The sequence below is a fragment of the Furipterus horrens genome, unplaced genomic scaffold (assembly GCF_987537825.1).
Source record: "Furipterus horrens unplaced genomic scaffold, mFurHor1.1.pri manual_scaffold_1, whole genome shotgun sequence".
In the NCBI taxonomy this organism is placed as follows: Eukaryota; Metazoa; Chordata; class Mammalia; order Chiroptera; family Furipteridae; genus Furipterus; species Furipterus horrens.
Window position 1 is genome coordinate 164458762 of NW_028327171.1, and position 26746 is coordinate 164485507.

General features: G+C 39.1%; 1 protein-coding gene across 1 annotated transcript; it reads left to right on the forward strand.

Moving 5' to 3' along the window:
• The first annotated feature begins 589 nt into the window (after positions 1-589).
• On the forward strand, positions 590-18855 carry DHRS9 (dehydrogenase/reductase 9). Its single transcript, XM_090267838.1, has 5 exons — positions 590-779; positions 10141-10511; positions 11496-11754; positions 14915-15078; positions 17725-18855. Exons 2-5 carry the CDS (start codon positions 10199-10201, stop codon positions 17946-17948), a joined length of 960 nt encoding a protein of 319 aa, XP_090123964.1. The 5' UTR covers positions 590-779; positions 10141-10198; the 3' UTR covers positions 17949-18855.
• The last annotated feature ends 7891 nt before the right edge of the window (positions 18856-26746 follow it).

Below are 26746 nucleotides of genomic sequence, written 5' to 3' on the forward strand. Positions count from 1 at the left end.
CAATTGTGATAAACTCTGAAAAAGACCAACTCTGGGAAGGGAGAGGGCACCCTTTCTTACTCTCAGCGATCTCAGTCCCAGCGCCCACTTCAATAAGATCTTCTTGTCATACCTTAAAACACTCATAAATTAAGACTCATAAATAAGTCCAAAACCTTGTTTCATTAAATTGATTTGGTCTGCTTGCTCACCAATGGTTTTTTAAAAAGTAGTAAAAAAAAAAACTTTTCCCCTACCAACTCTCTTAGGACTGAAGGAGTACTAAATCAGGAAACACACATTAATAGGAAGAAAGAAAGAAAAAAAAAAAAACCCTAGAGATCATGAACAATAATCATAATTTAACCCTAGTGCCAAGAAGTTTACAAAATGCTTATATGCTATAGTATTTCGGCTGCTGAATTTGGCCAAGAGATTGTACTCACAGTTAAAGGAATGTTATTGACCATTTTTAAGTCCCTTCAGAAAGCTGCTAAATTTAATTTACTAAACATACAGTTCTTTGGAAACACATGACCCACAGCTTCTTGGCTTCCTTCATTCACAGATTTAGTCACCACCCAGTGTCACAACAAGGGTGACTCACAAAGTGAGGAGGAAACCTGAGGCTTCCCTACATATGTGGGTACTCGGAGCTTGCTGGGAGCCTAGGCAACTCCACCTCAAGAGGATCCGTGAAGTCAACGTGGCACAACTCTTCCTTCCCCAGCACAGAGCACAGATCGCAATCCACCCAGCAAGTCCACAACAGCTTCTACATCCCAATTCATCTTTAAAAGGTAACAGGTGACTGAGTTCATCATTTATTTCTTCACTGATTATCTTCACTCTTACAGAATTAATCAAGTTGTCTTTCATGCTCTAGTCAATTGTTGCTATAAAAAAAAAAAGTAGTATGTTAGAAGGCAGTGGTAGGCAATGAGCCCATCTCCCAGTAGAAGCGGCCTCGGTGTCACCCAGGACTTTGCCTTGAACTCCCCAAGTCTCTTTTTGAATGTTCTTTAGCACCCTAGGGTTACAATTAAATTTATGTCTGGTTATTATCTCTGTGACCATTCAACGCCATCTGTGAATCTTATAATTAATTGGAAACTGGAGTGAGAAAGACTCCAAAAAGAGTAGGAATCTCAGATGAGTTTCTTACTAGAACAGCACATTCACTTCTAACTGCAGGTCTGATCCATGTCTACCTGCTTTATCATTATTGTCAGATGTCAGTTTAGTTGGATGCACACACGCACCTAAACTGGGTGAGAACACCTGCTAGCTCAGAAGGAGAGAGGGACATTCCTCACATGCACATTTGATTCCTGGATTACTGGATGACAGCAATAAATCTGCTTCCAGTTTTACTCTCCATTTTATTATCCAGTGGTTGGCATTTTACCTGAAATACATTGTGTCAAGGGCCAACTCAAAGTCTGTTTTCACTCAGACTTCTTTTAAGGGAGAAAGTCAGCTTGTGGTTTTGTTTCCACCTGATCCTGGCAGTCCTTGTTTAAGACTTTATGATTCAGGTGGTGTTGTGATGCTTTCTCTCAATGGGCTGATTTTTAGCAGTTGGGGAAAAAGTTTAAATAAAATACATTTTTAAATTAAAAATCAGTTTAAGGTTGTACAAACAGTTCTGAAATGTTCTACTACAATATTTGCTCAAGGGTAAGAACTGTGCTTTACTTACCTTAGTATCCCTTGTCATTATTAGGTGTTCTAAAAGTATCCTTGGCTAGATGCAGCATAAAATGATTGAAATATTATGTCATCTTTGCATTGCATTTTTGAGATTTAAAAACCATATCCAATTTTTAAAACAATCCTCAATATTTAAAAACAAGAAAAAATTATCACATACATTTTAAATGGGAAAAATTGGAATTGGTCTTAAAACTCTTACAACAAATTTCACTTTCTTAAGGCACCATCTTTAAAATCTCAGGTCTTTTCTCCTGCTCAAAGTTAACTGTGATTAAAAGAAAGATACTGAATATTTGAACATACTTTCTGCATCTTTATATAACATTCTCTCTATCTTCTAAGATTTCTTTGAAGCCTTGTAACTGTAAGCTACAATAAAATACAATGTATTATCTTTTCCAGATGGCAGTTTTTATTTAGTCACCATAAATAAAGTAACCATGGCTTTGACAATAATTCTTAACCTTTCAATACTGTCAGAGAGCATATTGACAAAGCAATAAACCTAGGAGGGGCTGGGAATAATTAATCAATAATTATGGATGTTATGGTGAATTATATTTTTAAAGTTTTGAGAGGAGGCAAAAGGAAATCAGAGATACTTTTATCCTTAGAACAAAAAAAATGCCAACCCTAACTCCACCAGGTCTTTCCGACACTAAGCGCCTCTGGCACTCCTCTGCAAGGAGACTGAATGGATCTGCAGGGGAAGCACCCACTTCTCCACGCCTCCCTGTCTCCCCACACAAAGGGCACTCTGCTATGAGGTACCTCTCTCCTGCAGGAAGCAGAGTTCAAGGGAAATGTACTTGGTGAAGGAACTTCTCTATCCCACTGAGTGAGGGAACTTAACATTCCCTGATGATGAATGGCATTTGAAGTATACCATAAGTAGCACCATAATTGTTACTATTTTTTTATTTGAGCATAAACTTTATTTTAAAATTATTTTTATTATACATTTAATTTTGAGATAGAGATTTATATTCATTTCTAAAAAATTATACACAGAGAATCTATATACAGTTTACTCACTTTTTCCACATGAGAATATCTTACAAAACTATAGTAAATATATACCAGCAAGGATATTGACATTGATAAAGTCAAGACATAGAACATTTCCATGTTACTATTATTTTAATCAGACCCCCAAAGTAGTATTTGTTGCTTAATGTAAGTATATTCCATATAGAATCCCTTTGGCTCCATCTTAAAATTTTCTTTAGATTTCTGGGTGCCTAAGTTAAACTTTTTTTTCCCATAAAAATGTAATACATTAGCCATTATTTAGTTTGTGTCATTAGGCCCAAATGTTTATTTTTATTAAATAAAAGTACAGCAGAAATCTGTGAAAGGTCACTTGGATTAAAAAAAACAACCAGAATTTCTCACTTCAATGAAGAGGTCAACATAAAAATGAATTCAGTGTAAGTTTACAACATTTAAATGTACAGGAGACTTACATGTTTAAAATGCTGTCAGTATTAAGAAAGCTTATGCAGAGCAACCTTAAAGAAAGAATATTTTAGAAAGCTATTGTTAAATGTTCTCTATTTAATGTAGATAAAAAACTTAGTTGTTAATTCAACTTAGGCCATAATTACAACAAATTAAAAGTAAATAAAGTTTCTACAAATTCCTGTCAGTGTTGACTAATTTTAGTATTGCTTTCTAAAAAAAGCCGTTTGTGGAGAGATGTGGAAATAACACCAAGTGCTGTAGAAAGAACTCTATGTTTCTTGAAAAAAAATACTACATAATGACATTGAGATATTATTTTGTTTTTTATTTAACTGTATCATTTATTTTTAAAAGACAAAGAAAGATGACTAAAAGAAGTGTAATCAAAGGATCTTATTTTATATATTTACTGGAAAATAAAGCCAGAAAGAGAAAGTTAAAAGAAGCAGAAGTGTGTAAGGACAGCAATCAGGTTGCAATATTTTCCTATAGCTGAAGTCAGGTGGTTACTCTTGAGCATTTTACAGGGCAGATGAAAGATAAAATTAGTTCTCCTTCCCTTGTCCCTTTTGAATCTTTGCAGCATGATAGAGAATTTTGATAAAGTATTTTCATTCCTCCTATTGACTGATGATGTGTCCATCTCTTTGCAGTTCTTCCTTCTCAATTTATAGTTTTGGAGTCCAGAGATCAAAGTCTTAGTTCTAGACCTTCTCTGACAAATGACCTGGTGTGGGATAACTAACCTACTTGGCTCACAGAAGTAGGTTAATAATTAAATGAGATGACTATCACTTGAACACTTCCCCAAAATTTGTAAATTTATCTAGTTGAAAGTGTTGTGATGATGATGACAACTTTGCCCTGATAACTGAGAGAGCTTAAAGGCTAATCCAATTATCACCAAAATTCTGGGGTTAGAGTGGAAACATCTTTCTTCTGGAGCAGAGGAATAAAGCATGTTCATGTACTAGAGTGACCTAGGTATCAGTTCCAGAAACAGCACTACCTGTATCTTGAGCCACTTAACATGCATTTCTGAATTTGTTTCCTCACCTATAAAATGGAGATAATTTTATTGTAAGGTTTAATGAGATAAATATTTACAGACCCCAACAGAAGGCTTAGGACATGATAAGCAATGGATAAATCATAGCCTTTACTATTGTTCCTACCTGACTTGCTCACCTGGAAATCCCAAGGACCATGGGTTTTCTAGGAGCATATTCTGAACTTTTTAGAGTCAACAGGCTACCCCTCTGCAGGGCACCCCCAGAGGAGTCCATAATGGCCCAAACTCAAAAGACTTGGCCAGAATTTAGGCCTCACAAATTCTGTACATGCTAATTTAGTAACTAATCCAAAAATAGTGTCATATGTTAATTTGGTTTTGTTCACTGCCTCCTATTCTCCTGATGACTTTTTTTTTAATCCTAGAAATTAATGCTTCCAACAACAGGTATGAGTAATATTTATAAGTGGCAAAACTTTTCTGGTAAGGCCATAAAAAAATAAACTCTTATCAATATGTCAGTACCAAGGAATCGATGACTGAGTTTCCAGAAAAGTAGTGCTGGGTGCTATGAATTTCTCAACCCTCAAGAGGAGGAAGTTGTAAACAAATGGTTCTCAACTGTGGGGTGATTTTGACCTCCAAGGGACCCTTGGCAATGTCTGGAGACATTTTTGGTTGTTACAGCTGGGGAGAGGGAGCTACTGGCATCTAATGGGTAGAGACCAAGGGTGCTGCTAAACATCCTGCAATATGCAGGACAAATAATTTCAAAAGTGCTGAGGTTGAGAAACCCATGCCTAGATACAAGCAATACATTGAGCAGCCCCCTCACAAAGTGAAAACCCTTGATCCTGACATTGTGATAAAGTTCTTCCTGGGGATCAGGCAGTTAGTCACTGTATTTTACCAGGTACTCTCCACGGTAGCTATTATCTCTATTTTCAGATAGGAAAACAGAGGCTAAGAAGTGATAAATACTTTCCCCAATGACCTTCTGATGATAGAGAAACTGGGACTGAACCTCTGCCTGCCTGATACTGAGGCCTGAGCTCCTAACCTTGCTCTCCTCTGTGGGGGCGGGGGGTGGAGGGGGGCGTGTCTCAGTCCGTGCTTACCAGATTTTTACTAGCAAAGTGGCTAGTGTTTCTTTTGGTGTAAGAAAAATGTCTGTGGCCAGTTCCTCAGAGGATGTATATTGAGTATTGCACCTGTCCTCGTGCTCTGCGGCCTTGAAGCTACAGATCTGCTTTTTCTTTTTCTCAGCCCAAGCAACTAAAGTCAGGGTCCTGAGTCTCTGAATTGCTGGGTCTAGGGAGCCATGTGGAGATGACCACAGGGACAGGGTGCGGTTGAGGCAGCCCTGTCAGTTGCTGTTACTCATTTACTTCACGGTGGTCAATGAACCAATGGGCCATCATTCGGCTTCTGTGCACAGGTCATGTTCCCAATGACTGTGACCGAGGGCTGCTGCTCAGAGGTGGCATCATAGCTAAAATACTATTAGAGGTCAAAGGCATGCATTGGTTTGTGGCTGACTTGGTCCAATGACCTAGAGGAATGTGAACTTTAGGGACTGAGGAAGAACCTGTATTTTTGAAACAATAATATTTGGGGTAAGAACAGGTTTTGCAAAACTATAGATCAAGGTTGGCAATCCCTTGGATTCAGGTTTCAGGCTGAGACACCAGCATCTGAAATGACTCTTAGCCCAGAGGTGAAACTCATGAAGACAACACAATTTAATGTGAGCCCATCCTTAACAACTAAACGGCTCCTCTCTGTTAGCGTATTACCAGGTAAAAAATGGTTTGGCTAGAGAAGGAGGAGATTGACAGGGAGATGGAAAGGATGGGAAGGGATGGGAAAGGAAGGGAAGGGAAGGGAAGGGAAGGGAGGGGAAGGGAGGGGAGGGGAGGGGAGCTAAGGGAGAGTTTGAATGCTTTGATTTGAGTTTTTGTTTTTTTCCAGTAGTTGTCAAGGTGAACTTACCAGAAAGTAGAATGCAGAAAACTTGGTGCCCCAAATCACTAGAGTCTCACCTATTTTGTGCATGGGGCTCAAAACAACCCAATGAAGTTTTTCTTAGGAAAAAAATGTTTTATTTTCACTTGCCAAATTTTTTAACGTTTTACTTTGAAATAATTTAGAACTTATGGAAAAGTTCAAAGAGCAGTACAACCTAGATTTCCTAAATAGTAACATTTAAGCACATTTCTGTTCTCATTATCTTTTACATGTGTATGCATGTTTAATATGTTTATTTATATACATATTCATATCATTTTCTGAACAAATTGAGTATAAGTTGAAGCCATACTACTTAATTTTTAAGTATTTCAGTGTGTATTTCTTAAAAACCAGGACATTTCAACATAATCATAGTAAATTATCAAAACTGAGAAACTAATATTAATGCAACATTATTTTTTGGATCTATAGATCTCACTCAAATTTCACTAGTTGACCTAACAATGTCCTTTCTAGCCAAAGGAAAAAAATGATTTTTTGTTCTAAGGTATTGTGTTATCACATCTCTTTAGTCTCCATTTATCTGTAATAGTCCTCAGTCTTTCTCTTCCTTCGTGACTTTGACCTTTTTGAAGGGTACAGACCATACATTACATAGAATTGAAAGATGTATCCCATGCATGATTAGCTTCCTGTTATGCACAGGAGTGCTCTGTGTCCTTCCCCATGTGGCATCTGGAATAGTCCTCAGTGTTCCTTTTCCTTCGTGACCTTGAGATTTATGAAGAGTGTCATACCATGAGGCACGTGACCTTGGTTTGTTCCATAACTAGTGGTATTAATTTTCATTACATATGTAGACATTTTAAGGAGATTTTATATTCATAAATTCTACTAGCATAGTGTTTTTGCTTAAGTCTGGCCTTGATAAATTATGTTTTCTTAATGTTCTTGATATTGTTTTATTGATGTGTATATGCAAGGCCAGGAACATCATCCAAACCACTTAGCAGCAATTAATTAAGAACAATCTCAGTGAAAAACAATTTACATTATATTCAACTCCCCCAAAGTCAACTAAAACTAATTTTCTTCTGGCTTAGCTGTCTCTCTTACCTACCTTCCTTGTACTTTGTCATCTGTGGTCTTTGGAAGCACTTTTTCATTGGTAAGATACTTTCATATATTCTTAAGCCAGGGGTAAGCTGAAGGGGAGTAACAGCAAAACACTGGCTTACCCTCGGGCGGCCTTCTACACTGCACTTTTACATATAAGGTGACTGAGGTGATCATTTGTTGGATTTCTCCACAGTGAAATTACTATTGCTCTTCTTTTTAAATTTAGTATGCATCTTATTGGGAGGTTGTTTGAGATTCTATTATTGTTTCTTATCTGAGTTTCACCCACTAGTATTAGCACCCGTCAATCATTCTTGCCTGAAAAAATTGTTTCTTTGTCAGCTGCCAAATGGTGATTTTCTAATTCCACCATTCCTTTTACATTTATTAGTTGGAATATTAGTTCTTCTGTAAAATGAGGCAAATACTGTGCCCTGTCTAATCCACAAGATTGTTGAGAGGATCAAACGTGCCCAGGACACATTAAACCCCTTAAGTATTAGCCTTTTCAAATAATTTCCATGGGATTTGAATTGCAATGAAGCCTACAGAATCCACTCAAGGGATATATTCAATATTTAGTTATTCAACAATTATTTATCAAGGCCATATTTAAGCAAAACACTACACTAGTTGAATTTATAAATATAAAATGTCCTTAAAATATCTACATATGTAATTTTATAAGAATTAGTTATATCCCCCCTCCCGCCAAATTATACATTTTAATGTATTTACGTATATGAAAAGGAGAAATCCTGCTACATAGACATTGATTTTCAACAAATCAGTAACCTTACACAGGAAAGATTTGGGGAAACTATACCAACTTATTTAGCCAGGAGAGTCTAAAAACTTGACTGCCTTAGAAATAATCATAGCCATACCATAAGAATCAACTAGTGTACCCAAACCTCCCACATTTTAATATTTACCTCCGACTAATTTTTATCAATTGACAATTCTCTTTTTTTTTCTTTAGCTATAGATATTTTGTCAGGAAAAAATATTAAAGCAGAATATAAAATTTCCTTGAGAACTGAAGAAAGGTATTAAATCAAGTTACTTTTTTATCTGAAGTGATCTGTTCCTTATAAAGCAGTAGAAATTAAATTGTATGTGTGCATGTGTGTGTATGTGTAATTCTATCTGTGTGTGTGTGTTTATGTTCCTTATTAGAAGAAAAACATTCACATACACAGGGAAAAAACTAGGACAAAATTACCAAAATATTAAGAAGCAAATGTGATAATCATTGCTTTCTTTTAATTTTTTCTATATTTGCTAAATATTTTTTACCATGAGCACAAGTCACTTTTGCAAGCAGAAAAACAAATGAGCAATTTTTACAAATGATTCAAAAGAAAAGCCAGAATATCATTATTAAAAAAAGAAAGCTCAAAGTTTATAAAATGTCTTGGCCTTGCAAGTACTTTTTGATCACAGTGTCTACAAACAACCGCAATTCCAGAAGCGTACGTGGTCCTAACTATCCATTGTCCTCTATGAGGCACTCAAGGCCTCCCTTGCTTCTAAGGGTGCATCTAGATCAAGAGTCAAGATTTGTAGACCTAGGGCAAAGCGAGGAAACTTTCTGAGGCATGGGGAAAGGAAATAAGGTCTTTCTCACATATGCTGTTCTCTGTGGCCTCTCCTCCTTCTACGGGCAAAGAAAAACCAATACAGGCCCAGCCAAGGCTTCTTCTACATGGGATTGGCCCCTGAGAATCTCCTTCCCTTAGGCTGTGCTACAGCTGTGAGACAGGAGGCCTGGGCTGCCTTGATGCTCAGAGCTGAGGCAGCAGGCGAATGCCCTATAGTTCCTACTCACTTCTTCCTGCCGGATGCCTTGCTTTTATCTGACCATCAGTACCCACAGTTGGTTGTCATTGTACATAATAAACATTGTATTATACATGGAATTTTATGTCCTAAGGCAGTCTGAAATCTTTCCCTGTGATACTTTTGATATGACACTTCCTAATTAATATTGTACTTGTTTTCAATGATGCAATTGCCCAATTCACCCACAACTATTATTTTATGACCAAACCCTATACAGTAATTAGTGGGACTTTCAAGGTAACATGTAGATTTAAATGGTCAAGACTATAAAATTAATATAAGTAGTCTTTCTTTAACATTTATTTTTAACCCAAACATAATTGTGAGAGTTCTAAATTGCTGTGGTATACATGAAATAATAAAATTTTCTTAAATATTTTAAAAATTATTTTTCCAAAAGGAAATGTAGATACAGGCTTCGGAGGAAAAGGGAAAGGAAGCTCTCTGCCTATTTGATTGTAGGCCCAAGGTTTTCTCTAGCCCTGACAAAATTAGTCTTCCTCCTGCATTAATCATTCCCCTGCATTGATAGACAAAGCCTCAATTTTAAGGTATGAATTTGCTTTACTTTGTCCTTTGGACATGTGATTTTTTTTCTCACAAGAATCCAGAAGGGACAGAATCTGAGGATTATTGATTCTGGTTTGGGATTCTGTGCCTTTGGCCATCATCTCTCTTTCAATCTCTTCCAACTCACCTCACCCTCTCACGATGAACTCCCTGGTGGCCTCGTTCTAACGGTCTAAGAGTTCTCTCTCTCTCTCTCTCTCTCTCTCTCTCTCTCTCTCTCTCTCTCTCTCTCTCTCTCACACACACACACACACACACTTTTTCTATTACTTGATTAGTTTTTGCATTACTTTAGAGAAATGGTTTAGCACTTAAATGGCCATCTTTCCAACCAAATAAGAGTTATTTTTTAAACTGTCTATCCACTCAAGTGCATTAAAATATCTCAAGGTCATCAATCCTGGGTTATAATTAATGCTTTGATGGTTCTGATTTGAATTTTCTTTCTGATTTTGCACATTCAGGACAACATCTTACTTTATTGTTCAAGAAAGAAGTTACCTCATCGTATACAGCAAAACAATGCTCTTTTGGGTGTTAGCCCTCCTAATCTTTTGTGGTTTTCTATGGAATTATAAAAGACAACTAAAGATTGCAGACATCACTGATAAGTATATTTTCATTACTGGGTGTGATTCGGGCTTTGGAAACTTGGCAGCCAGAACTTTTGATAAAAAAGGATTTCGTGTACTTGCTGCCTGTCTGACGGAATCTGGATCAAGAGCTTTAGAGGCAGAAACCTCAGAGAGGCTTCACACTGTGCTTCTGGATGTAACTGACCCAGAGAATGTCCAGAGGACTGCCCAGTGGGTGAAAAACCAAGTTGGGGAAAAAGGTAAATGACGTGGGGATGGAGAGAATGAAAGGGGTATTGTGAAGTAACTAGAGCTAAGTAAAATGCATTTGGGTGTTAAATTAAATACACTTTCAACAAAATGCCTCTTATTAAATACCAGCTACGCACTGGAGAAGATTGGAGAAATCTTAGGAGAGCCTCTGAGTAGATCATGGTCGCACATTCTTCATGTGCATGAGAGACACAGCCCGCATTGTCCTCAGTCTCAGATCCCAGTGGGTGAGTTTAGAAGTGAGATGGAGGTTTGACTTTTTCTGGTCTTCCCCAGTGAAGTGCTACTCTAGCCACATACACAGCAAAGGAACTAGGGGCTAAAATCTACCAGAGAATATGGGAACAATCCCCAAATTGCCATCTGGGCACCAGAGACATCCTTCATTACAAAATTGTTCTAAAGCTTATACATTTTCAATGAAAAGGTATAAAATGGCTTGAGAATTTGAGTATAGGTGTCTTAGACAGTCATACTAGAATAGTGAGCCATTTGACTTCATTCTGCATTAGATTCTGCTAAGATGGCAGCATTCTGGACTGGAGAGCTTTTATAAGCCAAAAAAAAAAAAAAAAAAGATGGAATTTTTTTACCAAAAATAAACATGAAGTAGATTGAAGTGGCTCTTTGTCCATATAGAATAGTTTCTCAATATTCTTTGGCCTTGCCATCTAGCAATGTAAGAAAAATAGACTAATTTAGTTTACACCTGAGATTAAAAAGCAAAAAGTCTCACTGAATATCAGCATTTGACTTTCAGAACCAGAAAACAGAACAACTGTGATATTGGCTTTCAATAACAGAACTTCAGCTATTTCAATTTAGCCTCCCACCCCTTCTGCTATCACTTCTCCAAACTGCAGAATATTTCAACGCAGGAGTGTGACTAGAGGAGGAAACAGCACAATTGTGTAAAGCACATTTCCATGAAGGATGCTTCTACCACATCTCCTTTCTTTCCTCTGTTCTAGGTCTCTGGGGTCTGATCAATAATGCTGGCGTTCTCGGCGTGCTGGCTCCCACAGACTGGCTGACAGTGGAGCACTACAGAGAACCTGTGGAAGTGAATCTGTTTGGACTCATCAACGTGACATTAAATATGCTTCCGTTGGTCAAAAAAGCTCGAGGGAGGGTTATCAATGTCTCCAGCATTGGGGGTCGTCTTGCATTTGGCGGAGGAGGCTATACTCCATCCAAATATGCAGTAGAAGGCTTCAACGACAGCTTACGGTAAAGCAAACATTGATATGTTAGGAAATAACAGCTACTAACATTTATTGAATGTTTATTATGTACCAAACACTCTATTTAGTTCTTTAAATTATTCCCAGTTTATAGATGATCACATCATTTTGCTATGTGCTATAGACAACCCCAGAGCTCAAAACAAAGAACCAATTTAGCAAATAAATGCCCCATCTCAGTGCCCCCAAGCATGGAATTCTTTTGGTCTATAATGTTTGAGGTTTACTGGGTTTCACAAATCTGTAGCTTTGTCTTTTGCCAGATTTGGGGATTTTTCAGCCATTACTTCTTCAATTTTTTTTTTTTCCAATCCACCATCTCTTCTCCTTCTGAGATTCTATAACACGAATGTTAGAACTTTTGGGTTTGTCCCACATATCCCTAAGGTTCTTTTTACTTTTCCAGGTATTTTTCTCTCCACTGTTCAGATTAGATAATTTCTAATGATCTACCTTCAAATGCACTGAATTTCCTTCATTTCCATTCGTCATTGAACCCAGACAATAAATATTTCTATTTGGATATCATATTTTTCAGATGGTTCAGTGGTACTTCAAAATAAGGTCTTCTCCCCTCCCTCATTGATTAACACCTGCATTGTAGAGTCCTTAAGTAGCAGCTCTATGCATTCTGTCCAGGTATTGTACCTACATGCAATGGGAGAGACAGGGGAAGGAGGGACATTTAATCTATATTACTTGGAACCAGAAGCTATCATTATCAGTTCAAAGCCCATAAATTGCAAGAGGTTCTGGTAAGAAATGATGGCACATTAAAATTGGGTAAATGGAGCAGTTCACTTAAAGGACTATTGGCAAACAGGGGAGTCGTGAGGGGAAATCCCAAAGGATAGTGTATCACCTAGGGATTAATGACAGTGGGAGCATCTCTATCCACAGGACTGAAGGGAGAAGACGGGGCAGTTTCCAGAACCTGGATACATAGAGGCTGCTACCTTCGGTTGAGGAAGGAAATAACTAGTGTCAACATTACAGGAAGAATAACTCGTCCAATCTATTCCCATCACTCCCTCTGAACTCACTCCCATACTCCCAATTGACTATACCCAACTGAAGCCAAAAGTTAATATAGGCAGGCCTCCCAGAATGGAGATCAGGCGGAAGAGTGGAGGAGCCTAGAGGAGCAAATGGAAAGTATCCAGCTGAGTGTGCTATGATAGACAAGAGAAGAGATGAAACTACATATAATTTTTTCATCAGTTCATCCATTTATTTATTCAACTGGTATTTCTTTTTTTATATAATTTGTTTATTTGTTTGTTTATTTATTTATTTTTAGAGAGAGGGAAAAGGAGAAAGAGAGGGAGAGAAACATCACTGTGTGGTTGCCTCTCACTCGCGCCCCCAACGGGGGACATGACGTGCAACCTAGTCATGTGCCCTGACTGGGTATCAAACCAGCGACACTTGGTTCGCAGGCCGACGCTCAATCCACTGAGCCACAGCAGCCAGGTTCAACTAGTATTTGTTGAAGGTACATGTTGGAGTTATGATCTATAGCATGGCTCTAGGTTCAGTTTATTAAGAAAAGGTTAGATTATTCTACTGAGATTAAGAGACAGAACAGATCCATTTTGCCATTTGATCATGTTGCCAGGCTTTATTCTTCTAGAAAATAAACATGACAATGTCAGAACAATGCTTTTTAAATGTTAATGTGCATATGAATCACCTTGATCTTTTCAAAATGCAGACTCTAATTCAATGGGTCTGGGGTTGGGTCCTGGGTTTCTGCATTTATAACAAGCACCCAAGTGTGCTGCCCATGGTTCAGGGATTACATTTTGAGTTGCCAGGTCATGGAGAACCACTGTTAGTCTTCTTGGTTGCCCTTTGGTTCCATTCTTGCAACAACAGCATCATAATAAAAGTTTAGTATACTTAGAGATTTACTTACTTTTAGAGAGATTGTAGGATTGCAGTGCAGCTATGCTATGCCTGAAAATAACCTGTGGAGAGTGCTTGTACAGTTCTAAATCATGGAACTAGTATTAGAAATGCTATTGTGGTGCTGGCCATGGTCCAGTGGCAGCTCCAGGAGGGTTTCATTGCAGCAGTCCTATCGAGAGAGGGTCGGGGTTGTTAAAGCTGTATTTGCGAAGCAAGTGTACTGGCTTCATGCTAATTTTACTCACCTGGTAAGGTTAGTTGGGTGACTTAAAGCCATTTGTCCCCAGAGTATGTTATTTTCACAAGCAGGTGGGGAGAAAAGTCTGTTTCTTTCCAAATCCAAAGGCGATCAGAAGATAGGTAATTAAAATACAATTAAGTTGAAAAACAACCGTTTTAATTTAAAAGCAAACAACATACTTTTCAAAATATATCGAAGTCAGGCTAATTTGCAGTTTTGTAAAATATACTTCAAGCTAAACAATAGGTGTGTTGCTAGAAAACAGAACCTAACATCAATTAATTCACATTTTAAGTTTACTGGTAGTGGTGTTAAAAAGTCTTATAGTTAGAGTTTTCTGTATAATGAATAATTACTTTCTTATATATTCCTGATAGAAATATAAATTAAATATAGGAAATAATTATTCATATAATGGTTTTTCATATATTGGGTTGCTGTAACGAAAGGGGGACAATGATTTCTCCAAAACCCTGTTGCCCAGTAAATGCGTAGACCTTTGGTTTTCTGCAGTGACATGATGAAAAAGCTTGCTGAGCCACTTAGAGAACGGGTTAGTCAAGGCAGGGAATGTCACATTATGTCCCTCAGCATATCCTCACTTGTGCTGCAATCTCTTCACATTCCTAGAATGAAGGGCAACTTGTCCATCCAGGCCAGTCATCATTCCATTTCACCATGAGGTATCCTAAGTACTGAAAAGAAGCATGTCCTTAGCGCAAATGCTTGCCAATTCAATGCGAGTATGGCTTAGGGGGAGCACTGGGCTGGGGTTGGGTCTACCCAGATCCCTTCTCTCTTCTGTCACTAAAGCAGCCCTCAGTTCACCACCTTGACCTTCATATCTGCAAACTGAGCAGGTAGAACAAGATGCTACTTTCCAATGCACCCAAGTGATTCCACAGAAAGATTTACAGTAGTCATTCTCCAAATAAACCTCCATTAAACACCATCAATGGTTTTTGTTTTTCTGTTTTTTGTTTTCTTTCCACAGACGGGACATGAAAGCCTTTGGTGTGCATGTCTCTTGTATTGAACCAGGATTATTCAGAACAGAATTATCAGATCCAGTAAAGACGGTTGAAAAAAAACTTGCCATTTGGAAGCACCTGTCTCCAGATATCAAACAACAATATGGAGAAGGTTACATTGAAAGAAGTGAGTTTTTGAACAGACCAGAGTCTTCTGGGATTCATTGTCCTAGGCAGTGTGAAGAAGACTCAAATATAAAAGAAAAAAATAATAATAAGTTTCTCATAATAATAAGGATCTTACATATGGGTCAGGTGTTTCTACTAATTCCAGTGTTATCTCTTGCTCCTCTGAGCACTTACTCGATGCCAAGTTCTATACTAAGCACTTTATAAATTATGTATATCATTACTCCTGAAAAAAACTGTAGGACTAGTGAGGAGAGGCTTGGGAAGGTGAAATGTCCCACCAAGGTAATGCAACCCCTCCTGGCCATGCTGTACTGGAGGCCATGGTCTTCCCCTCTCCATAAAACTCCTCTTTTTTGTAAACACCAACCAATCCCTCAGGATTTACAGAGTTTACAAAATATAAAGACTCAGACTCTGATCCTTAACTAGCTTATAATCTAGTTGACAACAAAAAGTAATCAAGTGAGACTGTAAAATGATGAGACTGTACAGCATGAAGAAAACTAATCTTTATTTCTTAGGCATAACCCAACCACCCAGAAGGGTGCTAGATGGTGTGGCCTCTAATTGCCCAAGGAATTCAGACCAGGAAAAAGAAATTACTGGTTAAGAAGCCTTTGTGGGACAGGCCTAAAATACAGGAAGGAATTATTTGGGTAAAAAGTTTCTGGGGCAGGAATGCATGGGGAGTAGAGGTAGAAGAAGCAAGCTAAGTCCAGAGATTGAGTTAGGGATGGAGGAATAATAATAAAGATTAGACTATGATGACTAACATATAGTAAACAATTACTATGTACCTGTCACCATTATAAGAGATTTATATGAGCTCTTTCATTTAAAATGCTTAAATAAAAAAATTAGTTAAATGCCCACATAAACCCTATGAAGTAGAGAGCACCTTAGTTTTTATAGAAACTTGCCCAAAGTTGCACAGCTGGTAAGTGGACGTTCTAGATTTGAATTCAGGAAGCCCGGTTTTGCCATTTATTCTTGGGCACCACACTCCGATGTCAACAGGCATTAAGGAGCTGGTTGAACTTCCTTTATCAGGGCTTTACCTCCACCTCAAACTTCCTGACCCTGTTAAAGTTTATCTGATATTCCTCAAACACTTACTGAGCTCCTGCTTGGAGCTGAACAGGGCCCCACCTAACGCTGTGTCACTCTTTTCCTCCAAACTCTAATCCTGCCTCGTTGTCAGTGGGCTTGGTAGGACAGCCACCTGTGATTAAGGCACAAGGCCAGCAGTTCACAAGGCGGAGCCAAGACAGAGTCAGATCCACCTGGGGAGATTTTTAGATTGACTTGCTCCCCCAGCAACCCCACCCACTAAACACACACACACATACACACACGAACACATACAAACAGAGATACAAACATGTATACCAACTGGAACATCTGGTTTGACAAACTTCCTAGTGCTGATATGTCACTATAGGTTTAAAAACCACTGCCATTAAATGCTGTTTCTCACTCACTTACCAACTCTGAAAGTTCTAAGTAGATTCAGGAAACAAAAAGCTCATTTAAAAGAGCTTTCTCTATTTGATATTGACATTGATACTTTCTAAATGCCTATAAATATATCATGAACTTCCATCTCAAAATAATTTTCGCATTGGCTGCTGGTTCAAGTGTCCTATCTCAGATGTATTGTATCAACTGGCTTGGAGCCTAGTTTTACTCTGGTTGTTCTTCTTAGAGTTTTCCAAGTCAGGGTTTGGAGATTAGCCAGACTCACTGTTCTGAAGTAGACCATAAATTTAAGCTCACCTTTCTTCATTTTCCAGGCTGGAGTAATAGAGTTTAACATAGCCACTAAGACTTACTAGGTAACCTCATTTAGGGTCTTTGAACAACTTGTGGCTACTGAGGACTGAGGTTGAAAGAAAGATTTAAAATAATAGATTTCTCTTGAAAAGACACTACTGCAGTCTGTTTTAAGAGTGTGGGAGTAATGCTCCAAGTCATTCCCAATCCCTTGATAAACACCTGCCTCTTCTAAAGTATCTTAGCTCATTACTCAAGCATTCCATTTACCTGAGAACCAGGATATCTTTAACTTTCTGAGTCAGGGCTTTTTGGCGATGATTCTTTATTCACTGGATTATAGAAGCACATGACAAATGAGTGCATGCACACACATGCACAAGCACACATGTACACCCACATTTCCAGTCAACATAGCACTCCCTCAAAACAGATTCGAAATCAAACCCATAACTTCCTGGGCTCCAGAGTCTAACAGACTTTATGAAGTATCTTTCCCTCATTGCTGTCAAGCAGTGCTTCTCCAAGGTTGGTCTCTGGACCGGTACCATCAGCATCACTTGGAAACTTGATAGAAGTGCAGATTCCTGGGTTCCACTTTACACCCACTGAAGGTGGAATCCAGCAACCTGGGCTTTAACTAGCCCTCTGGGAAAATCCACTGCTCACTCAAGTTTGAGAGCCAGGGCTCCTAAGAAAGCATGTCTTCATCCTTTTCTGAGAAATAGAAACCCATCAGAATGAGCCGCAATTATAATGGCAAATTCAAAATTCCCACATATGCATCTTCCCCTTTGTACCCTAACCTCCACATGCTCCTTTTCCCCTTCTGCCAAAGAGTAAATATACTTTTTTTCTCTCTTTACAGGTCTAGACAAACTGAAGGGTACTACATCCTTTGTGAATGTGGACCTCTCCCTGGTGGTGGAGTGCATGGACCATGCTCTCACCAGTCTCTTCCCTAAAACCCGTTATACTGTCGGAAAAGATGCCAAGACTTTCTGGATTCCTCTCTCTCACATGCCAGCAGTTTTGCAAGACTTTTTATTGTTGAAAAAGAAAATAGAGCTGGCTAATCCCAAGGCAGTCTGACTCAGCTGACCACAAATGTCTGCCCCGGGCTATTATTTTGGCTAATACCGAGGATACGTCTCCTTTTCGATCTCATTCCTTAACAAGTCCAACATGGACTTATTTAGATCATGCTTCTTTTGATTAATGAAGGGATCCCTCCATTCCTGGCAATGTCCCAGGGTCCCTTCTCAAGCCCTCCTTGAAAAGGAGGGCAGGGATGATATATCACAAAGAAGAGCAGACATGGTACCTGCCCAATATTTAGGCTTTGCTTGCTTAGTATGATGTAAGGGAAATTGAAATGTTTTCCCTTTCAAAACGATCTCCTCCACAGCTTACGCCACGCTCCCCTCCCCAACTCCTGAGTGTTAAATATTTGTCTCTTATCAAAATGTTCAAAGATGAGTAGAATATTTTCATAAGTGGATTAGACATGTTCTGTTATCTTGCTGAGAATAATACTCTGAAGGACTGGAACTAAGTTCTGTAAGCTTGGATGGGGTCAGGAGAAGGAAGGGTAATGAAGTATTATGTGACTGGTACCTTAAGCTAAGGGGCAGCAGAAAAGCATGAGGCAGGAGGGAAGAAAAAGCACTAGAGGACTGAAAAAAATAAATGAGTATAAAAGGGGAGGTAGGGAGACTCCAAAACAAGTTTGCCTGTCCTAGAGGGAGCCCACTCAAGGCCACTGTGCACACTGATGCACACAGGCTGCTTGTAGAAAAGTGGTAACAACAGTGTAACCAACCATTCCAAAAGAAGGTACATGTAAGGAATATTTCTGTTTATTCTAGTGATTGTAAATACAGAAGGACTAAAAATATCTGACACAACTTACACCTGAGATGGTTGGAAATCTTGTGTTTGAGGTGGCTCTGATGTCCTGTGAAGGTATAAAGCTAAATAAAAGACTCTTTAGCCTATAGTTACAGTGTTTGCAGCTCTGTTCCTTGTTCATATTCATGGTTCCAAATTGGATTGACTTGAACCTACACCATCCAAGGGAATAGTTCTCTAAAAGGATGCTTCCCCAGATTCCAGGACCCAGTATCACTCATAAAGTTTCGTTGAATATTTACATGGAGAAACCTGAAATATCAGAATTCAATATCTGTTGTAGAATCACGTAGGCTGAAAGAGCCAGAGAAAGTAGCGTACATGCACACATTCCCACCACATTTATTATGAAGAAAATGTTTAAATCTGCTGCTTAAAACCATGTCCATTTTAATATATCAGTAATTCTATTTATTTTCATTCACCTTTCTGGAAACATCTGCTTATGAAGTAGTTTCCTCCTTTCAAGTGTACAACATACTTTGAAAAATCAAATTACCAATAGTGTCAGTCCACCTGGACATATATGTCGTGACTTTGAGGGAAGATACACTCATCCTTTTTACATGAAAATGACAAAAATCACAGAAAGAATTAAGTAGAAGAATTCCCAGGCAAATTTAGCTAAATTATTGTCACTACCTATCTGTGAAGTCATCCCTGGCCCTACAGACAGCTTATATGTTTATTTCTGATTTCTTCTGGTTACAATTAACCAGCTATGTGTTAGGTGACCTCATCAATTTGCCCTTGGAGCTGAAGTCCAGTTTTTTCTGGGTCTCCTTCTCACCTTGAATTCCCAGATGTTGGTTTTATTTTATTGCTTTAAAAATGTCTGGCCCGCTGCTCCCTGACCTTCCAGGCCTTCGGGGCTGCCATAGGATCTGCAGGAACCTCCTTTGCTGAACTTTAATCATTCCAGCCCTACTTGGGGCCTACCTAATGGTGTTATTTCCTTTATTTTGCCTAGACCTGCATTCTTTGCTCATTTCTCCCAGTAGCTACAACAGGTAACTTCCTGTTTCATCTAACCAAATAAAAGCTCTACTTAAATGAAATATAGTAGCACCTCAAAATAAAACCAAGTATACTCACCCAACAATTTTTAAAGCTTTTAAAACTAGATGAAAAGTCGGGGTGTTTGGAGTATGAAGGCACGCGTCTTAATAAAAGCCCTAGAGCAGGGAGGAAGTTGGGAGGGAAGTCAGAAGATCACCGCACCAGGAGTCTGAGGCATGTGTTCCTAGACTTTGCTTGATCTTGCCATTGATTGTCTTCTTCTCTGTGCTCTTGGGAAAATTATTTTTATCTATAATCTTTGGGGGAGATACATGTGCTGGGAATTTTGCTAAATACTGGCCTACAATATGAACAATATAAACATGGTTTCTTCCTTCACAGAACTTAATATAATCCAAAGGCTGAGGTCACCACTCAGGATGCCTTCAAGGAGCTTCTCCAGGAATCTGTGGCCAAGATTAACTGAGATGTTGTCTTCTACCACCTCTAGTTTGGGAGATCCTTCCTCACTTCATTTGGAAGGACCAGGGGAATCTCCTGAACTTTCCCTCTGATCTTATCTAAAAATCTAGCTGTGCCCTAAATATCTGTATCTGGACATCCACAATATATTCATATCTGGAGTTTCTGTCTCCCTCACCCCACATATCCTTTCCCAGTTCAGCCCCAACTACTATTAATTTTATCTCCTGAGGAGATCTCCAGTTCCTCTACTTCTCTTCATCTTCAGTGTAATCATCTGATCAAGCTCCCGTCATCTCTTGCTTCAGCTGCGGCATATTCATCCCTGTGTACCTTCGATGATTTTCCCTCACAGTCAGAACTGTTTGCAATTTCAATCTGATCACTCTACTCTTCTCCCTGCCACCACTTTATGAAACCCTTCAATGTGTTCCATGTCTGTCTAGAGACTAAAATGCATAACATAAACTACATTGCCCCTGTACTCCTCATTAGCCTCATTTTAGGCTACTATCCTTATTTTGCCACCTCAGGGTCTTTGCCCACGCTCCTCCCTTGAGTGTTCCCATTTTGCCTGCTTGTCTAGTTTCCTCATCCTACAGATCTCATCCTCTTTTTCAGGGAAGCCCATACAGTTCCAAATTCTGACCAATTATTGTAGGTTCCCATCTTATGCTTTCTCATTGTGCCCTGTAATTTATATCCAAACACTTATCACAGTCTTTAGTTATATGGTTGTGTGATTAATTAGTTAATATTGGTATCCCCTCGGACTTTAAGTCCCGTAAAATCAGGAACCATGATGCTTTGCTTATCTTTATATTCCCTTGCCTAACACATAGACCAGTGTTCAATAAGTGTTTAATAAACTCAGAAATCAGCATATGTCAGCCTTTTTGACAAAGAGGCAACCTATCACTTAAGATCAAGCTTGTGGCATCAGTGTGTCAGTTCATTTAAAATCCTGTGACTTCCTCAAACCTTTGAGTATTTCTACAGGGACTTCTTACCTCTGGGTCTGCTATGAGCCTCCCCTCAGAGACTAGTCAGTGTTACCACAGTGATTTCTCATGACCTGTTAGTCCAGAAACACTGCGAAGGAGCCTCCCAGCACGCTGAGCCATCTGGGGTCCAGTGGTCACAGAACAAGACCATCAGGGATCATTTTTACCCATTTTTCTGCCTGTAGACAGGACATGTCTGAGCCATCCAGGCTGAGGAGAATCTCTCCAATTTAAAATCATTCCAGAAACTCCATAACTTCTATGGGCAACCAAGCCCATATTTAATGAGGAAAACTTCCAGAAGTGTCTAAGAAAAATGATCAATTTTGGCTCTTCCCCATACTATTAATCCCAATAATTCTCAAGAACATGAAAGATTACAGACCCATCAGTGGAGGAAATGGCTAAACATTCTCAAAGTGAAAAGCTTTTTAATATCTAGAAATCATCTGTGACAACTTAAGCTCAGTTACAGTTTATAAGGACAATGCTGATCAACAGCATCAAGAATTTTCATGTGTTGAAAATTAGGCAAATTTGTTGATATTCATAATATTGACATGATTCCTCAACTCCATGATTCATTTTTTCTTAATGTGAGTAATTTCTTTTCTAGTATATGAAGCACTAAAATGGCCAGGGCTGTAATATAGATTCTGGCTGAGCAGAGTCTCCAAGTCCTTTTTGCACCCAGTACCTGCCCAAAAAAGAACCAGATCACAGCTCTTGCCTGATGAGTCCCTGGAAATAAACAGCACTCCAGCCTGAAATAGGTCAGGCAAGGCAACATAGTGTTCTGTCACATTCTGCAGCCAGCAACTGCCCTGAACAGTTCCATTTCAGTTCCTTTTGAGAAATCAGAAATGGAAAGGATTCTACTATAGTTATGCACTGTAAAACCGTTCAGTTCCCTGTATAGGTAACATATTTACTCTCCACCCTCTGGGTCTGTTTTTTCCTTCTAGATATGGCAACTGGGACTTGGATAGGATGTCACACAATGAGTGGTGGTGCATGGGTTATGGAACAGTTAATCCAAGCAACCTGGCTTCTCAGAGGTATAATAAGAAAAATAATAATAATGGTTATTTAATACTTAGTACACATTATATTCTTAATGTAGTTGTACATTGCATAAATTATTTCATCACCCTAACCATATCTCAGGTATTTCATTTTGTTTTTTTTGTTTGTTTGTTTGTTTGTGGTATGAACATTTAATATGAGATCCACCCTCTTAACAAGTTAAGTGGACATCACAGTATTGTAAACTATAGACACAATGTTGTACAGCAGATCTCTAGAACTTAATCATCTTGCATGAATGACATGTTATACCCAGTCCTTGGTAAACACCATTCTACTCTTTGCTTTTATGAGTTTGACTCTTTTATATATTTCACATAAGTGGTATCATTTGGTATCTATCCTTCCATGACTGGCTTATTTAACCCAGTATATTGTCCTCCAGGTCTGACCATATTGTTGCATATGGAAGATTTCCTTTTTTAAAAAAGTTAAACAATAGTGCATTGTATGTATATGCCACATTTTCTTTATGCACTCACCCGTTGATGGACATCTCAGTGGTTTCTGTATCTTGGCTATGATATATAGTGCTACAATAAACATGGGAGTGCAAATACCTCTTTGAGATCCTGGTGTCAGTTCTTTTGTATACATTTCCAGAAGTGGAATTGCTGGATCATATGGTATTTCTAGTTTTAATTTTCTGAGGAACCTCCCTGATATTTTTCATAGCATCTGCACCATTTTACATTTCCGCTAATAGTTCACGGGGTTTCTATTTCTTCATATCCTCACCAACATTCATCTTTTGTTGTCTTGATAGTAGGGGCAAGATGATACCTCATTGTGGGTTTGACTTGCATTATTTTATGATTATTAGTTAATGCTGTTAAGGATCTTTTTGTATATCTGTTGGCCATTTGTATATCTTTGAAGAAATGCCAAGTCCTTTGCCCATGTTTTTAATTGGGTTATTCGTTTTTTTTTTATATTGAGTTAAAGGAGTTCCTCATATACTTTGGATAATAGGGGTGTTTTTTAGAGATGAGGAAATGAAGTCACAGAGAGGTGAACAATTTGCCAAAGCTCATACTGCTAGTAAGCATGGGCAGGTTCAAACCCAGACAGTATGATCACAGAGTGCTTAGAACTGCTGTGTGATACTACATAGAAACTGAATCCTACAGAGGACTTTTCTAAACTTCAATACTGGGTCTATAAAAACAAATCTTTATTAAATTAATCTAACATGAGTCTTGCCTATGCAATAATAAATAAGCATTAGGGTGATGCATAGTTTTGAGTATATATAATTACGTACTCTTTTTGTTTTTCTATATTCTGTTTTTAAATTTTTATCATTTATAAAATAACAAAAGCACTTATACATCATTCTTTGGGTCCTTGAAGTTTTCTAACTAGATTTCTAGATTTTTCTTAAGGCTTTTTTCTTCTGTTGTTGTTGTTGATTTTATTTATTTGTTGTTAATATGGTTGTTAGTTGTCTCAGGAATTTATATGTAATTACTCTTTGTTAATTGCCCTGGCTGGTTTGGCTCAGTGGATTGAGCGTCGGCCTGCGAGCTAAGTGTCGCTGGTTCGATCTTCCAGTCAGGGCACATCAGAGAAGGAAAACTCTGATTCCAAAAAACCTCCGCTGCCTTGCGGCATACCTCTTCAGGGGAAAGGCTAAGGGAGTAAACCCCAACAGAAAATCCGGAGCCGGAGTCCCTAAGGCGGTTTGACGTTGTAGTCAACACCGGCAACTCCTGCGGCGCACCTGAAGCCAAGCTGTATTGACTCCGTCTTTCCCTTGGATCCTTCAGCTGCGAAGAGAGGGGGGGGTCTGCTGCATGGGCAACAGCAGACCCTCCATATCACCCTGCCCAGGCTCTGTAGCTTCAGCTCCACTGGAGAGGACACTCCAGCGTCATCGCAAGATGTCGATTCAACACGGGAGGAGACAGATACCGTGTCACTCCCGAGTTGGACTGCACAGCCATTCTCGGCGGTGCAGATAGACTCTTAAGAAGCTACACCATCGTCTCTCGAGACGGACGGCTGCCGATGACCGATGATCTTTTTCAGTGTAGAGCAGTGATGCTCTAAGTACCACTGGGAGGTCATGGGGCAGACTGTCCCAGTGACTGAGGCTACCACTTACCCCTGGAAATACTAATGAGAGAAATGAGGGCATCTCAGCTGGACCCAGGTTGGGGCCTCCTTGTGCTAATATATGACAGTCTAAGATGATGCTGGTAGACAGCTAGATATTCTCACTTGGCTGGAAGAGGACATGTAGCCTAGCATGTCTCGCAGAGATGTTTTCCCCTGGCAACATTCCCAGTATGGCAAGTTTCTGTTCCAATATCACTGAAGAATGGGAAGGTCACCACATTCTAATTGATTAGCTCTAGTTAACAGAATGTTCTTTAATTTTTTTCTAAGCCAAAATCTTCCCATGGAAAAGACAGGGGGAAGAAAGGGCTGCTGTTTCTGCAAACATCATGATGATAATAGTTCATGTTCATTGAACCTTTAAAGTGAGCCAGGGTCCACCTAGAAAACTGTCTGCATTTTCTCATGTAGTCATTACATTTACATGACAGGTATTTTTCCTGTTTTACAAATGAGGAATCTAATATCCAAGATTCTTTCAACTCTAATAATGTATGATTCCTAAATTCCTCCTTGATAAAATGCAAGTTCTAGAGAGAAATAAAGGATGGAAGGAAGGAGGGAGCGAGGGGCGGGTAGAGAGAAGAGAAAAGAAAAAAATTAGTGAACTTTAAAACTCGAAATGTTTTCTTAAAGTTTATTCTAGGACTGTGGACCCATCCTAAATAAATTAATTATTTTTTTAAAAAAGAAAGAAAAAAACCTCTAGAATTCTGAGTGTTGAAAGCATAAGACAAGCCTTCTGGCCAGTGACCCCCAGTCACCTTCTCCGTGCTCTTGGAACCTTGAGAGAAATGATGACAAGGGTATGCAGCCACTTTCATTTTCCTACTCTCTTCCTGATCCCTGCTGCTAACAGCCTTCTAAGAAACAGGGCTTTTCTTCATGAGCATAGATGCAAATAGGCATCTTCACATTTCACAAAGTACAATGCGCATTCTGAATGAAATAAATGAAAGTGTCTGGACAGGAGACTCTGGGCACTCAAGTCTTCTTTGCCACCCCGTGCCTTCACCAGCCATTTCCCCTCCACAGTCCGATGGAATGACCTGAGTTCTGTCCTGGAGAGGAGCGCTTTCATCATCAATTTAAATGAAGACACAGAGGCAGGTTTGTAAACCCACCAAGGGAGTACATGAGAAGACAGACCCTGTGAATTCTAAACATGGATTAACAGCATGAAATGATATAGGGCAACACCCAGGGCTTTGCTGTGGTTCCCAGAAAAGCAAGCATGGCAGTCAGAGCCACATAATGGAGATGGTCGAGGTGTTTTGTGCGATGACCACTTGAAGTGGTCAACCGTGTGATGCAACAGTATGATCTAACAGCCTACCCCTGACCCTGTCCCTGCTAGGAAAAGAAAAGCAAGGAGATGATTCCTTGATCTTGGTTTAAATTTTAACCTAACAACATATAGAGCAAGGTTGGTAATGGTTATGGGTTCTTGCAGCTGTTCACTGGTAAAATGTTGCCATTGCCACTAGGAACTTCACTCTCATATAGCCACAGACATCCCGAGAGGGTGGGGAGGAGACCACGGTTATCTGAAGGCCATGTTAGCAGCAATAGAGCTGAAGGCCCTGGAGTCATTTACGTGGAACAAGAGCCTGATAGGAGACTGGGCATCCCACTTGAAACAGGAATTCAACTCATTCCAGGTGGCACAGAATGGTTGGGCCAGGGTCACGGATGGAAGTTACACAAACTTCAAGTGTAGCAGCATTTAAGTTCTTTTGCCAGTAAGAACTTGACTCAATAGCAAGTACAGCTGGTGGGTGGGCACAGGAAGGACAGCCCTTTAGGGTAGAGATGCTGAGAAAGGATTCAAGCAATATGGGGTCAGGGTTGCTTACTTGAGTGACTTTTGAAGATTCTCCCAAACCTAAGATTCTATGATGGGGGCAGGAAGCGCTCCTTAAATATGGCATGTAGCAGTATATAGATGGCTAAGAATTTCCAGTCTCTAAAGCCTGGAGCTAAGCCAAATGTCCCTTGCCCCATTCTCACAGGCCTGAAATTTTATTTCCTCAGGTCTTGAAAGCTTGCCTTAGCCTATACAAGGAGAAAGGATAGAATGAATCCTCAAGAGGGAGCCAACAGACATCAAGATGAACTTTAGCTGAACTTTAGTCTCTGCTCAGAGGTAGCCCCAGGCTCAGCACAGGAAGGGGAAGCTAGAAGGATTCTACAAGCTTCTGAGAATCTTGCAAACTGCTTATCTTTGGCCAATTTAGTTGTGTCTGTGCAGTTATTCAAAACATATGCTTACTTTTTAAAATGATT